Raw genomic sequence first — 15,704 nt, 5'->3', positions numbered from 1 at the left:
GGCTCTCCCCACAAAATAGAAAAACAATTATTTGCATTAATTTTGCCGGCTTTAATCATTCTCCCTCGGCGGAGCACTTTTTTTTAAGCTGATAATTTTTTATGGCCCATGAATGATGTTATAAATATCTATATGGCCCTTGGCAGAAAAAAGGTTCCCCACCCCGGGCTAAAGAAACCCTGGAGGTTTGGTGTATCTCTTCAGTGCTCATCCACGAGCCCTCAAGTCCTCTCCCCCACTTAGATGGGGAGAAGGCCTTTGTATTGCATATGCCAAACCATTTCCTAGAACAGGAGTGGCCAAACTTGTGTAATGCAAGAGCCACATAAACGTTAGATGTTTGAGAGCTGCAAGACATTAATGTCAGATGATTAGGAAGGAAGAAAAACATAGATGATGGGAAAAGGTAGAAAGAAAGCAACTTTAAATGCATTCTCCAAGCTGCCAGCTGACTTGGAGAACCAATTTAAAGAGACCAATGCCTTCTCCATGCTAGTGGGGTCTTCAGAAGCCACACTACATGTGGCTCCTGCTCTGCAGTTTGGCCACCCCTGTCTTAGAACCTATTCCTAAGGCCAGGTCAGCCCCATAACTTGGGAAATTGTGTTAAAGCCTGTGCCCAAGTCATGGAGGGAATAACAGCTTTACTCGCTTATCTGCAGGGGTTGTTGGGCACATTTGAGACTGCTGCATGCTTCCCTTCATAGAAGTATTAACCACACAGGATAGGTGGTAAATGAGCCTAGCTCACCCTTATGAATCAGCTGTCCCTGTATCTTATCTCTCTCAATAGTAATGACGCTGCCTCTCTGGCTTTCCTAGATCTCTAAAGGCTAACTTACTAAACATACACCACCTGTACAGAGATACTTGGTGCCTTGCTATCAAATGTGGCAAAAGGAGTGCCTAGATGATAGAAGATTCTCTGGAAAGGAGTGCCAGGTGGCAGAAGATTCTCACACATGCAAGTTATCACTTGATGCTTGTTATAGAGGCCACCTCCCTCTGAACACTAGAGATTCAGTGTCACTGGCAAGGCCAGCGTTCTGTCATAGGATCATACAGGCACCTGGCCTAGCTGTCATTAGAATTGGCATGTCAGTCAGTTTTGGTCTTGCTCAGTCTGACTCAAACAGACAATAGTATAAAATGGTTTGAATATTTTCCTTTGGAAAAGGTTAGATCAATGTGGGTATGTCACCCTTCTAGGCAAAGTACTTTTGAAAGTCTTTCGAGAACAGCTTGCTATAGTCTGAATGCTTCCCTGTTATCTGAGGTGGTCTTTTGCAGAAACGGTGAATAGAAAAGACAGCCTATGTTTGTATAGAGACCATAGGAAAAGGCAGGATATAGATTTTTAATGTGTTGACCCTGAGATAGCTGGTTTCAGATTCCTGTTCTGACATGAGCTGAGTAATTTTGGGCCAGTCGTGCCCTGTCTAGCCTACCTCACAGGCTTTGTTGTGAGGCGGAAAATGGCGAAGACCAGGTTAGATGCCTCAAGATCTTTATGGAAGAAAGCCATTTAAAATGTACAAGATAGACGTGAACATCCCCCTCCCACCCCCGTACACAACAAATACCAAAAGATTAGGATTTGACAAATATGTTTATTCAAATGGCTTGTAATAAGGTAATGCCAGTTTCTACAATGACAACAATCCAGGTGTGCATAATAGTGGAGAGCTCAAATCCATCTTTCTGCTGTACAATTTCCAAAATGTGATTAGAGCCAGTCCTAGTCATGCCGCCTTCTACCCTCTCTACCACCATGGCAAGGATAAGAAGAGCGTGCTGCTGAGTTGGAGCTGACTCCCGGAGACCTCAGCCATGGGTTGGTTGCTCAAGAGATGAGCAGAGGTGGGTTTTGCCATTTGCCTTCCTCCACGTGGCAATCCCCGTCGTCTTTGGTGGTCTCACATCCAAGTACCGACTGGCAAGACCCTGTTTAGCTCCCAAGCCCTGGGGTATTTGGGCTCTACAGAGCAAGGATAGTCTCTAGCAAATTCTGCAGCACTGAAAGATGTCCATTCACAAAAACAGCCAACAGAGTTGCCCATGTGTGATTTAAGCAGGCCTTGGCCTAGCCCTTAAGGTGGAACTGAGATGGGGGGGGGGCATTTGAAAGCACTGTTTGGCTTTTGTTTTTTAAACTTGTCCTGCCACCTGTATAAAGTGCACTGCAGTTTGCTCTCATCATTGTTGATGGCATTGCTGGACCAGAATGTTTTCCCCTGGCACCATTCAGCCAGAGCAGTTGTGGGGGTGGGGAAAGCAGCAGTAACAGACTTGAGTAAAAGAGGACATTTCCTCTTAGCTTTAGGCAGCAAGTAGCACTAGACTTATTTGTACCTTTTTGTAATACTGAATAGATACCTACACGCACACTATCCCTCTACAGCACCCATCTAGATAGAAGGGACCACGGAGCTTGATTTAACTTACACCTTGGTTTGGGACTATTCCCAAGCCCATCTGTTTGTGCAGAAATTGCTAAGCTCCTTCCACATACGTTCCCTCTAAACTGAGTTAGTGCAAGCCAGCCTCCGGCTCACATGTTTTTGTCTTAGTTCAGGAAAAATGGATCCAGAGCAAGCTAATTTTTGCAGTAGCTCACAACTTTAATGCCAAGTAGCTCACAAAGAATTTTTACTCACAAGACTCTACAACTTAGAGAGCGCGCATTGCCACATACCCTCCCATCCTTCCAAGCTTGTTTACCAACTGCCCCCCTATATGGCTTCTCTCTCTAAATAAATAATGTACTTGCTGGTCACACTCAGAATTGCCACTAGGGTGCAGCAGCACAGAAAGCTTTTCGGTTTTCTCCAGCGGCACTCTGCAAATGCGGTTGTCTTCCCCAGACAGAAATTGGCATCTGGCAAAACATCAGCAACGCTTCTTTACTACAGCACTTTACAAAAGATGAGGCGGTGGTATCGATGACAGATAATGAAAACGGAAAGTCTCTTGCAACAGAAAGCCTGGTGTTTTTCCTGCTTCTGTGGCTCAGCTCTTGGGAAGCGTCTGGGTTTTTCTCCTACCGCTGTTAACTTCTCCCTTGATGGCAACACATTGCTTCTGCTCTTTCAGGCTGCAGAGGTAAACGGGTGGCAGCAGTGCGGGGCCTTTGATCCCTTAAACTGCCCTGCAAAACCTTTCCAGGATTCTGTCCCGGAAGCCTCGTCACTCATCATTGGCAAAGGCAAGAAGGCGTAATGCTACATTTCAAAAAAAGGGCTGCAGGTTGTGTCCAGTGTTCCCTCTAGCTCACAGAGTTTTAGCCTCCAGCTCACACATTTTTTGTCTTAGCTCAGGAAGGATGGCCCCAGAGCACAATAATTTATGCAGCAGCTCACAACTTTTAATGCCAGTAGCTCAACTTTAATGTTAGTAGCTCACCAAGTAGAATTTTTGCTCACAAGACTTTGCAGCTTAGAGGGAACATTGGTTGTGTCATCTGCTGGCTTTGATAAGATACCACGGCCTACTGCAATGAATGACCAGCGGTGCCATCATTCCCTTTCTGTCAAGGGAACTGGTGGTATACCAAGAAGCGCCGCTCTCCTAAGTTGCCCGGGGCCTTTCAAGAGGAGGGGGGAAAGAAATGTCAAGAAAATATCACAGCCCTACAAGTTCTTTCTGAGGCTACCAACCTAGAGCACAGGATAGAAGAAACTAAGTTGCAAGTTAGCGTTATTTCTGTTCTCGCATTAATAGTGGTGTGAACTTCTGTAGTCCTTCCTGATGTTCTGAAATAGAACGATTTATTTCAAATGACTCAACTGTTATTCAAGAAGGCTAGCTATCTGTCTAGGGCAGAGGTGACAAACATAAGGCTTGGGGGACAGAACCAACCTGTCCAGGTATCTGGTCTATGAGCAACTGGTACAAAGGGAGGGAGAGCAGGGTGCTGGGGGGTGGGGTTGGGTACACCCAGTGAGGTGTGTGTGGTTGAAACAGTCAAGAAACAAACAAAAATGGCTAAGAACAGAACTAATTTTTATGGAAATGTAAGATACCCCCCCCCCTTTACTGAAATTGCTTTAAGAAAAAACCTAGTCTTGCATATGATTAAAAACACTTATTGGGGCTTTTGTGGATTTCCCAGTAAATCAATTGCTTTCATTCCTAGGAATCAACTGCTTTTGTTTATATTTTGAGTAAAAATATCATTGATTGGGTTTGCCTGTGTCCTTTATAATTTTTATATCTCTGGTACCTGGCATTACATTTTATTGTTCACATGGCCTGGCCTGACATTTATGTCAGTTCTGGCCCTTGTAACAACCGAGTTCAATGCCTCTGGTCTAGGGTGTCTACTGCAAACCCCCAAAGAACTAGCCCTATTTTTTTTTAAAAAAACCCTTCACATTACACCAAATGAGCAATGTATGAGGAACTTGACCAGGGCACTGCACATCCTCAAGCATATAGCTGATTCTAAGCCTACTTCTTCCCTAGTGAAGGAATTATGAGAACTGTAGTTCTCTAAATTCTCAATACAAGACAACACTTCCAATTATTCCTTTGGCACAAGTCATGAGAGCTAAACCACACTGAAGCCAATTTAAGGGAAATAGTGAGGAGAGAGGGTGGCTTGACTCACCTCTGTGGGGAGCGGAGGTCCTGTTCCCTGGACAGGTCTACACAGATCTCTGCTGTCCTCTCTGGAAAGCAGGAACCCAGGTTTATGACTTTAAAAAAGATTAGGAAGTTAAGACTAATTTAAATCAAGGGATCTTTTTAAAAAGCGACTTCTCACAACACAGCGATCATGATTTACCTGTAACCAGGTGCGTTTGGCTAACACCGAAGCCTTCACTGAGAGTTGCGTCATGCGGCGACATCTGTATTTTATCATATTGACACAAAGTCTACCACAGCAGAGAGGGGCAGACGTATTCTGTGAAAGGCAGTCGGTAGCAAAAGCATCATTTTCTCTTAACCTATCAGGATCAAGCAATTTATCTTGGTAGGATGACAACCTCGATAGAGACGCTCTAGGGGAAGTCATGTCCTTTTTGGGAAAAATGTACACACACAACCCCCCCAAAATGCATATTTTAAAAACACAAAAGTGATTGTAACTATGAGCAGCAACCAAATGTGTGACTTGGCAAATGGATGACTGGGGCTCATCCCGAGTTGCTAGCAACTAATGACCTTTTTTTTTTGCCATCTGCTAAAAGCTTCATGTCAAGGATGCAACTCTTGCTGTTTCATCCAATCAGCGGTTTCGGTGCAGCGGCAAAGTCCCACCCCTCTCTCATAGGGCTGCTTTGTTCCTGAGTGAAGGGAAATGGGCTTTCTTGAAGACCTTGACCAGTAGCTAAAATTGGAGGAAGGCGCACGTGAAGAGATGTTGAGAATGACAAGGGAAAGGAAGACGATGTTCTATAAAAAGGCACTGGGATTCGCTCTGGGATCTTTCTGGTTCCTGAAGCGCATGGCAAGCCACACTCCAAGAATCTGAGAGAGGGGAAAAGAAGCAGAAGGTTTTCAGTTTTAGGACTTCTTTCAAAAGCAGACCATCCAAGTTACGTTTTTCAGTGTATGGAGATAGCAATATTCATATTTACGTCACAGTCAAATTGTCTTCCTGCAATGGGAGGAAGGTGAAATCTATGGAGATCCTCACATTGTTTTGTACATATTTCAAGGTGGTGGTGGTGGGAAGGTTAGAAAAGGTATTTACATGGCTTAAAAACAACTAACTACTCCTGGGACAGACAAAACTTCAATAGGTACAACCTTCATTTGTATCTTGACAGCAACAGCTACACCAGTTAAAATTCTGCCTTATGGCCACAAAGGAACAGGCCCTATCTTAGAGGTCTTATGTGATGGTTAGCTGATGGACTGGGTGCTTGGGGGGGGGGGGGTTGTCTCCCCTTTGATTCCATGAGAATTTACTCTTCAGAATTAAAGCAAATGAGACAAGTGCCCTTTATAGATGGAATTCAGCATTTTCATAGAAATAGTGTTTGAATAGTGTTTCTGCCAGAAGATACGTGCAATTATTCCAGGCACTCCAGGGAAATCAACAGTTGAAGTGATTGGAAAGACTCTAGGCATGCAGTACTGGCTGTATAATTCATCCACCTTAAGTTTTGGGGTTTCTAAAGATTAAAGACACAACTACAAAGAAATGCCTGAAAGCTTATTGGAAGGTTCCAGGAAGTGGCCAAATAAGATTTTCAATGGCCAGATGAGATGTTTCACTGGCCTACTAGGACTTCCTCATGTCTTGTAAAACTAGAATAAATCATTCAACAGAGTAAAAAAGTAGATGTGTGAGGTGAAAAACAAGATGTAGCACACCATGACCGTTTTCGCACACAGCTAACCACGCGGTCACGGTCCTGTTCTCTCCGCAGCGTCTGTTGGATTTCCCATCATCTGCACCGGAGTTACAGGAAATGCCGCGGCTTTTGCGTAGCAAACATAAACTGGGTTTTAGCGGTTTACGTTTGCTACGCAAAAGCCGTGGCACTTCCTGTAACTTCGGCGAAGATAATGGGAAATCCGACAGACGCTGCGGAGAGAACAGGAACGTGACCCCGTGGTAAGCTGTGTGCGAAAACGGTCCATGTAATTTATGCAGGTGTAGAAATCAGCTCTCCTTGGCATAGAATTTGGGCTAGTCATCTTTTTTAGATGGGCATTCTTTCTCAATGGGCATTCTTTCTCAATATGGATTGTTTTTCTTTCATACTGAACCCTCTTCCTGTAATGTTTTGACTTCAGTAATGAATCATAGAAGACCAAGTCCTATGAAGAAAGGCTGAAGGAGTTGGGCATGTTTAGCTTGGAGAGGTAGCTGAGAGGTGATATCTTCAAGTACTTGAAGGGCTGTCATATAGAGGATGGCGTGGAATTGTTTTCTGTGGCCCCAGAAGATAGGACCAAAACTAATGGGTTGAAATTAAATCAAAAGAGTTTCCGACTCAACATTAGGAAGAACTTCCTGACCGTTAGAGCGGTTCCTCAGTGGAACAGGCTTGCTCAGGAGGTGGTGGGCTCTCCTTCCTTGGAGGTTTTTAAATAGAGGCTAGATGGTCATCTAACAGCAATGAAGATCCTGTGAATTCAGGGGGCGGTATCTGTGAATTTCCTGCATTGTGCAGGGGGTTGGACTAGATGACCCTGGAGATCCCTTCCAATTCTATGATTCATTACTGAAGTCAAAACATTGCAGGAAGAGGGTGCAGTATGAAAAAAAAATGTGCAGGTAAATTATTCGGGGAACTGAACATGTCGCTGATACAGCTATGGAAGCGAAATGCTGGCGTTTCTGAGCCAGTGAAGCAATTTCTCTTTCTTCTAGCCCAGGAGAAATCCTAGTTCTTCCTGAGCTCTGTGGTACAGTGTGAGAACAAAGCAGCAGTTTTGCCCAATTCTGCTAACCACTCTCTTGAGCACTGATGCATATTATCCATGTGGCTCACATCAACATTGCAGTCAAAGCTGGTTTCTGCATGGAGAGTAGATACTATCTATGGAGATTATAGAATCCCCTTGTACGAATTTCAAGAAGCATAAAAGATACAACTGCTATTAGCTCTTGCCTTTCTTTTTAAAGCACAGAGTTCTTTTCTCTCAGCTTGTGGTGCTGAGAAGGGGGGGATGAGGAAATATCTACCCTGACTCCACCCACCTCCTTCTCTGAGAGCCAGTTTGGTGTAGTGGTTAAGTGTGTGGACTCTTATCTGGGATAACTGGATTTGATTCCCCACTCCTCCACTTGCAGCTGCTGGAATGGCCTTGGGTCAGCCATAGCTCTCGCAGGAGTTGTCCTTGAAAGGACAGCTGATGTGAAAGCCCTCTCTGCACCACCCACCTCACGGTGTCTGTTGTGGGGGAGGAAGATAAAGAAGATTGTGAGCCACTCTGAGTGGAGGGCGGGATATAAATCCAATATCATCATCATCATCTGTTCAGCCTGGTAGGCAGAGTTTACCTCTGTGAAACTGAAAAACAACCCAACTCCTCCAAGGATTTTTAAGGCCTCGTCCGCGTGCTGCATCATCTTCTCGCCACACGTGATGCACGGGGAAGACGATTCCCAACATGCCTGCAAGGGATGACAAATGCACCGTCTCACTTACAGGAAGAGATCACTGACCTCAAGCACTCGTGGGCATTCGATGAAATTGCTGAGCAGTCAGGTTAAAACAGATAAAAGGAAGTACTTCTTCACCCAAAGGGTGATTATCATGCGAAATTCAATGCCACAGGAGGTGGTGGCGGCTACAAGCATAGCCAGCTTCAAGAGGGGGTTAGATAAAAATATGGAGCAGAGGTCCATCAGTGGCTATTAGCCACAGTGTGTGTATATATGTGTGTGTGTATATAATTTTTTTGGCCACTGTGTGACACAGACTGTTGGACTGGATGGGCCATTGGCCTGATCCAACATGGCTTCTCTTATGTTCTTATGTTTATGTTCTTATGTCGCCAGTAGCAGTGGCCTCAAAAGTCTGGAATTAACTGCTCAGTATCCAAAAATGCAGCTTCTCTTTGTAACCGGGAGGACCGGCAGCCCTTGGACATGGGCAAGTCTCTGGAATTGCTTGCCACCTGGAGCTGTTTGCTGGCAATTTATTATATTTACTGCATTTCTTGCCTTTCTCCCTAATGCGAACCCAAAGCAGTTAGATCATTCCCCTCTCTTCCATTTTATCTTCAAAACAACCCTGTGAGGTAGGTCAGGCTGAGAGAGTGTCTTAGCTGAAGCTCACCCAGTGAGCTTCCACGGCAGAGCAGAATATAAGTATCTTAAAGTAGAACTGGACGAACACAAAGGAGCAAAAGGAGAGAAGTCAAAGAGATGCCTACAGAAACAGGAGAAGGAACAAGCAAGAGAAGATCAGGCCAGAACAAATGGGAGAAGAGACACAAAAGGAGGAAGCAGCAAGATTATACAATAGAAAAGTGAGTTTAAACTGTACAGGGTAATACGCAGGGAGCCAGCAAAGACAAGCAGAGAAGAGAAATGGCGGTGGCAGCTTCAACGGACCACATGCATACAGGGAAAGATTGAGGGAAGTTATTTAATCCGTTATAACACTCTAATGAGACAACCTTAGTATCTGGAGTAGGATCTGTGTAAAGGAGGAGGGGGAGACATAATTGCACCATGACTGATACATTAGAACAGCAAACTGTTCTGGGGAACCCTGAGGGTCCTTGGTTGCTAAATGAGAAAAAGTCATTAACGGCAGATAAAGCTTCCTAGAAAAGGACTGCCTGCACATCATACCAATCTTCCCCTGCCACAGAGGTGTATTCCAGAGTGCATTCCCATGGGAGACAGTGAAGCAGAAGAAGCCAGGCCAGCACCCTAACAGAACTAAGTGAGCAGGTAGACCTAGGAATCCCAGCTGGGCCAAATCAGTGTTCCAGGTGAGGATGTTGCACCCACTGGCTTCAAACCCCAGGTAAAGTGCAGCAAATGTAATAAAAACACATAGACCAGAAAAGGGTTAAAGACCAACCCCAAGATGAGGAGAAAGAGCACACAGGCTATGATTAGTGGGAAACACTGGGAACAAAACCATGGAATAACAGAAGACCCTTCCCTGCAATCCAACACAGTAAGGCAATTCAGAAAATAAGATCATTAATTGCAAAGAAAACTTGAAGAAATACTGGGAGCTGCAACTCAGTATTGAATGCAGTGGGATCTGCTTGCAATCAGTCTGTTGGTCAGTTTTCCCTTACCCGTATTGCAGATTCTCTTTTCACGAACCACAGTAGTCCATGTTGTCCAGACGCAAGTTGTTTTCAGTGGGGGCACTTTACCTTTGGAATGCCCTCTTCCTTGAGGCTGACCTGGCACGTAGCATACCTACCACGCAATCTTTTAAGTCCCATTCCCAGGCCGAAACCTTTTTTAAACCCCAAGGCTTTTAATTGAAGAGGTTTTATCTTTTTTAAAAGCTATTTTATGGTGAGCTTCTCAACTGTTTTGTGGATGTTCTTAGGGTGGCCCATATGAAGCTGCCATTCATTGAATAAGACCATCAGTCCATGAAGGTCAGGAAGGTCTACTCAGACTGGCAGCAGCTCACCAGGGTTTCAGCAGTACAGACCTTCCACATCACCTATTACCTAGTCCTTTTAAATGCCAGGGATTGAACCTGGGACCTTCTGCAGGCCAAGCAGATGTTCTACCACTGAGCTACAACCACTCTCAGCACTCAGTAGGGGTTTTCAAAGGCTTGTTTTCTTTCTAAAGTCTTGTTTTCTTTCTATGTTGATATTTTTACTTAGCTTACGGTACAGTTTTTTGTTTGGTATCATTTTTGTTTAAGAGTTAGTTGGGTGTATTGGTTAAGTGCACAGACTCTAATCTGGGAGCCAAGTAGGTAAATGCAGAAGCAAGTGCCCACTACAGTGTACCTTTCAGAAGCTTTCTCCCCAGTTTTCCCTAAAACACCAGGTATTGCCTGTTTTTAGATAATATGGACCTTTGTTTGTTTGCTTCAGATAGAGCAACAGGTCAAGTATTCTATATCTGACTGGAATCCAACACTGGATGCTTCAGAGGAAGGGTAGAAGCACAGGGCATAAGGAATATTTCAACATAGTGTGGTGTTTGTGGGCTTCTGACCAATGCCTTTTCTAGCGCCCACCAACTGTTTTTTGTAAGAGGGCGAGGCTTTTACCCACCAAGGCATTTCACTAGCCCAGCAAGACTTCTGATTGGCTTTGCAGATTTTTAAATACACTGTTTTGGCAGTAGCTGCTACTGCAGCCCAAGGATCTTCACCGTGTAACTGAAAGTAATCCAGGATTGTCATTCCACAGTTGGGGGTGGGGATCCTCTGGTTTGGAGACCCTCCCCCCCCATTTCAGGACTATCAAAGGGAAGGAGGGAAATGTCTGCTGGGCATTCCATGATACCCTATGGAAACCGGTCTCCATATGGTATAATGGAGAATCAATCTGTGGATATCTGGGGCTCTGGGAAGGCTATTTTTTGAGGCAGAGGCACCAAATTTTCAGCATAACTGCTGGTACTCCTCCTCAAACCCCCCTCCCCCAAGTTTAAAAAAGATTGGACCAGAGGTCTAATTCTATGAGCCCCCAAAGAAGGTGCCCCCATCCTCTATTATTTCCAAAGGAGGGAAGACATTTAAAAGGAAATGTCATCCCTTTAAATGCGACGGCGGCACCCAGAGCTCCAGAGGTCAGTCACGCTTCTTTTCTTCCCTCTCCTGAAGTCTCCTGGTAAGTCCCCCAGCAGTTTGTTGTCTTCACCTGGCAACGCTAAGGTAATCTGTGGCAGCCATTTTGTAACTGGCTCCACATCTCACAGCAGCCATTTTGTGGCTGTACCCACCACGCTGTGTTAGAATACCGCAGGAGCCTGCAGGTTCAAAAAGGTTGACAAAACCTAATTTAGCTAGCTGCCTGAATCTTGGAAGAGCCAGGGTTGTGCGCATTAATATACCTACCGCATTGCAGTGTTCAGCACCACCCTTGTCTTTTGGGGTAGTTCTGTTGAAGAACCCACAGCAGTTCAGACTTTTTTCCCATGTGCTCCTGGTTTCATTGTTCAGCATTCCCCAGGCACCACTCAAGAGACTTTCCTGAGGGAAAAGGAAGAGAGCTTTGAAGCAAGAGTGGTAATAGAGTGAGTCAAGAAACAAGCCTCCAAAACCAGGTTTGGAAAGTAAGATCAGGTTTTATTTGCTTCTTATTGGATTTTATGATGCTGGTTTTAATTCTATTGATTAGTTGTTAAATGAATTCTAGGTACCCAATACCAACTTTGCAACATTAGCTTCTAAATAGGGAAACTGTTTGGAACAAACGGTATAAAAATATAACACACAAAAGAGCCAAGAAAGTCACATCTTCCCCCGTCTCTTAATCCTACCTCATAGTAAAGCCATATTGTGTTGGAAGACAATTCAGACCCTATAAAAGCATTCCAACAATTAATGACTCAGGTGTACTCAAAAACTGAAGTGATCCAACTGGGAAGGTGGAGGAGAAATCTGACCTGCCCTTTCTTATCCCTGAGCAACCCCAGCAAAGGCAGCAGAGCCAGAGATGGAGCAGAGGAGGTCAGGTATGCAGTTGAGTTGGAAGACAGGTTGAGGCTGGGTGAGCAGAAAAGATTAACCATTCTGTTTTGGACAAACACTTTTCCTCACTGTGCAGGTTAAGACAACACAGAGGAAATTCAACCTATATCCTAGTAACCATAGCACAACAGCTCCTTTCAAGAAGAAGACTGCAGATTTATACCCCGCCCTTTTCTCTGAATCAGAGACTCAGAGCGGCTTACAATCTCCTATATCTTCTCCCTCCACAACAGACACCCTGTGAGGTGCGTGGGGCTGAGAGGGCTCTCACAGTAGCTGCCTTTTCAAGGAGAACTCTTATGATAGCTATGGCTAACTGAAGGCCATTCCAGCAGGTGCATGTGGAGGAGTGGAGAATCAAACCCAGTTCTCTCAGATAAGAGTCCACACACTTAACCACTACACCAAACTGGCTCTCAATAGTTTCCTTCCTCAGAGAACCACTGAATCCCCATCTTCCTGATGCCACTTACTAGAAACACAGGGCCTCTGCAAGGCAGCATTCATATACATACTGAAATGGGAGTAAATGATGCAGTGGGATCGACTTCCAAACAAAACACTGATTTAGTTATTTGAAGTACCCGCAAGCTGTTTCTGAATAACGAGAGAGTGTGGCTTCCTAACTAGGGTTATCAACATCTCTGTGAGGCCTAGAGTTCTCCTGGGATGACCGGTCTTCTCCAGACTACAGAGATCAGTTTTCCTGAAGGAACTGGCAGTTTAGGAGGGTGAACTCTATGATAACCATAGAATCTAGGAGAAACCAAGATCCTAGAGTGACATCACATTCTTGATGAGCTTGCTTTCTTCCTCCCCAACTCCACCCTCCCCAGGCTCTGCCCCCAAATATCCAAGAATTTCCCAAGCTGGAATTTGCAACCCTGTTCCCAATACTCTCAGGTAAGTTGCCGCAGTGCATAGGCACCTCTACAGGAAAAGATAGATAGATAGATAGATAGATAGATAGATAGATAGATAGATAGATAGATAGATAGATAGATAGATAGATAGATAGATAGATAGATGATAGATAGATGATAGATAGATGATAGATAGATAGATAGATAGATAGATAGATAGATAGATAGATAGATAGATAGATAGATAGATAGATAGATAGATAGATAGATAAATTTATTGTCATTGTTCTCCACAAAAAGAGAGCAACGAAATGAGGTGCTCTTCCACAAACATACCAACACATCAAACACACATATTCATATTCATGCCATTTAAATACATCTAAAACCATTTAAACCATTAAAACCATTTAAATACATCTAAAACAGATAAACATTCATAAAACCATTAAAACCATTAAAACCATTTAAATACATCTAAAACAGATAATCCTTCATAACCCTGCATTTAACCTAACCACAGCACTTGGATAGAAACTGTCCTTAAATCTGTTTGTCCTAGCCTTCAACACTCTATATCGTCTACCTGACGGTAAGATCTCAAATAGCAAATGGCCCAGATGTGAAGGGTCCCTTAGGATCATTTGTATCTTCCTTTTACATCTCATATTATACAGATCCACCAATGAGGGGAGAGAACATCCGCAAATCTTTTGTGCTCTTCTCGTCACTCTTTGGAGCACCCTTCTCTCTGCTTCCGTGCAACTCCCAAACCACGCGCAAAGGCAATAAGATAAAATGCTCTCAATGGAACTACGATAAAAGGCAACCAGCAGACTCCCTGACAGTTGTAGTGATCTTAAGAGTCTTAAGTAGTATAGTCGTTGCTGGGCCTTTTTCTCTAGAGCTAAAGTATTTGCCCCCCATGTGGGATTGCGCCAACAGAGATACAGGAGTTGCTGTTTCAACAGGGCCCAGTTTCTGTGCATCCTGTGGCATTCTCTCTATTACTGTCTAAACTGCCCTTTCAGAAGCACCAAAACTCCAGTAACTAAGAGAGCCACCAAAGTTGAACAAAACTATGGCAGGCAAACACTCTTACCTGTTTGCTTTTGCTGAGGGCAAGACATGAACAGGAGACTCCGAATTGGAAAAGAAAGACTAGCCCTAGAATGATCATGTACTGAAGTGATGGTGCCATTAAGGAAGTACTTGGGAAAGTAAGAGAGAGAAATTCCAAAGACAAAGAAAAAAACTCTTCATTTTCCACCAGTTATTGGCTAAAAGACATTGTTTTCTGGAAGTGACAAAAGGTATTGAAAGCGACAAAAAAATTCCATCTTCCCTTAGAAATCCAATACACTGTTGAAGAAGTAGCATTCAATATTTTTTTACTCTAGCTTCAATTTTATGGTTGGATGCTATGCTGCCTTATTTCGAGTAACAAAAGATCTTTCATGGACATCCCCAGATTATCCATCAGGGCTGGCATTTTATTTTTTGTAAAAACATAATTTCAAAATTAATTTTAATTTTGATTCCCAGATTTTCATATTCTTTTGTGTTGCTCTGCAATCCTATCAAAATAAAGACAATGGTTGGTATCCTACTGCCCTTCCAGTGGTTTCCATCCTTTTCCTTTTCCTAGAAGTTTCCCTTTTAAGGCTTTAACTGGGGGAAAGAAGACTCTCACATACAAAGGTCATGCAAGGCAGAGGCACTGCAGAGAGGAAGTGAATCACAAGTGACTGATCCTCCTCTCTCTTCCATCAATGGAACTATGGTAGGAGACAGCATCTAGGTTTAGTCCTACAGTAGCAGGAAAGGGAGATTTTCTAGTGTGCGTGTCTTCCAAAAACCTTCTCTTCCGTAAAATGTTCAAAAACTGCTCATCTTGCATTGAAGAAGGTTATCCTCTATAATTCCCTGTGCATCTAAGGACCTCCCTAATGGGTGTGAACCAAGACTGGCCATCTGGCATGTCCCTCTGTTTAGATACTCACCTCTCTATTACACCAGACAGGATGCTGTGACTTATTCCAGTTCAAGCATCCAGATGTTTTATCCATAACACTGAGAAGAACACCCCAAGAAGGGGGTCAAAAGTCCTATCCCAGTAAATTTAGCCAAAGCAAAGCCAGTTTCCTATCACTTGCAGGACTCAACAGAATGGGAGCCTTTCAGCTCCCATTTTTGGCTTTCCCAGCCTAAGGACCCAGGATCTTTTAAGCCTTTTTGAGCTTCTGAAATTCTGATATAGGGTGGTGGGTGCAACCACAAAATGGCTGTTGCAGAAGGCAAAGCCAAGTGCAAAATGTCAGGGGAAAAGGTCATGCATAACATTTTTCCTTCTCCTCCCCTAACACTTTGAAAGTTTGCCTTCCCCACCCAAGCAGGATGTAGCTTTTATCATTTTAATTAATGTATGTGTTGTATTTACTTTGTATATTCTTTTAAATTACACGTTGTACATCAACCAGAGTTTGGTGCAGGGCGGGATGAGGCAATTAATTAAATATAATAAAGAAAAATAATAATAATAACTTTCATAGTATCTCCTCAACACAAGCAGAAGCTGTTTGACAGGATGCCTTTTCATCTGCACAGCCAATCAGAAGCACTGCTGGGCACAAGCTTGACCTGGCCCTGCCTACTTTCTATAAAGACACTTGGAAAGCCCCAGGAAAGGTGTTGGAGGGCACCATGTAACTCACAGGGCACCACTGCGAACCCTTACTTT

At 43.8% G+C, this 15,704-nt stretch overlaps 2 protein-coding genes across 2 annotated transcripts in view; one reads left to right on the top strand and one right to left on the bottom strand.

Moving 5' to 3' along the window:
- The window catches only part of METTL1 (methyltransferase 1, tRNA methylguanosine), a 1,067,043-nt gene that overhangs the window by 257,003 nt on the left and 794,336 nt on the right, over positions 1-15,704 (top strand). The window lies entirely within an intron of this gene.
- Positions 1,591-15,704, bottom strand: part of TSPAN31 (tetraspanin 31) — a 30,346-nt gene continuing 16,232 nt past the window's right edge. The window contains exons 3-6 of the mRNA XM_060252981.1: positions 14,067-14,147; positions 11,466-11,600; positions 7,964-8,077; positions 1,591-5,472 (exon numbers count right to left, since the gene is read on the bottom strand). Of these exons, the coding sequence (XP_060108964.1) occupies positions 5,398-5,472; positions 7,964-8,077; positions 11,466-11,600; positions 14,067-14,147 (405 nt within the window). The 3' untranslated portion in view covers positions 1,591-5,397. The remainder of the gene's footprint in view (positions 5,473-7,963; positions 8,078-11,465; positions 11,601-14,066; positions 14,148-15,704) is intronic.

This window comes from Heteronotia binoei, chromosome 13 (genome assembly GCF_032191835.1).
Source record: "Heteronotia binoei isolate CCM8104 ecotype False Entrance Well chromosome 13, APGP_CSIRO_Hbin_v1, whole genome shotgun sequence".
Classification (NCBI taxonomy): Eukaryota; Metazoa; Chordata; class Lepidosauria; order Squamata; family Gekkonidae; genus Heteronotia; species Heteronotia binoei.
Note: the sequence above shows the minus strand (reverse complement) of the source record. Positions and strands in the feature narration are given on the sequence as shown.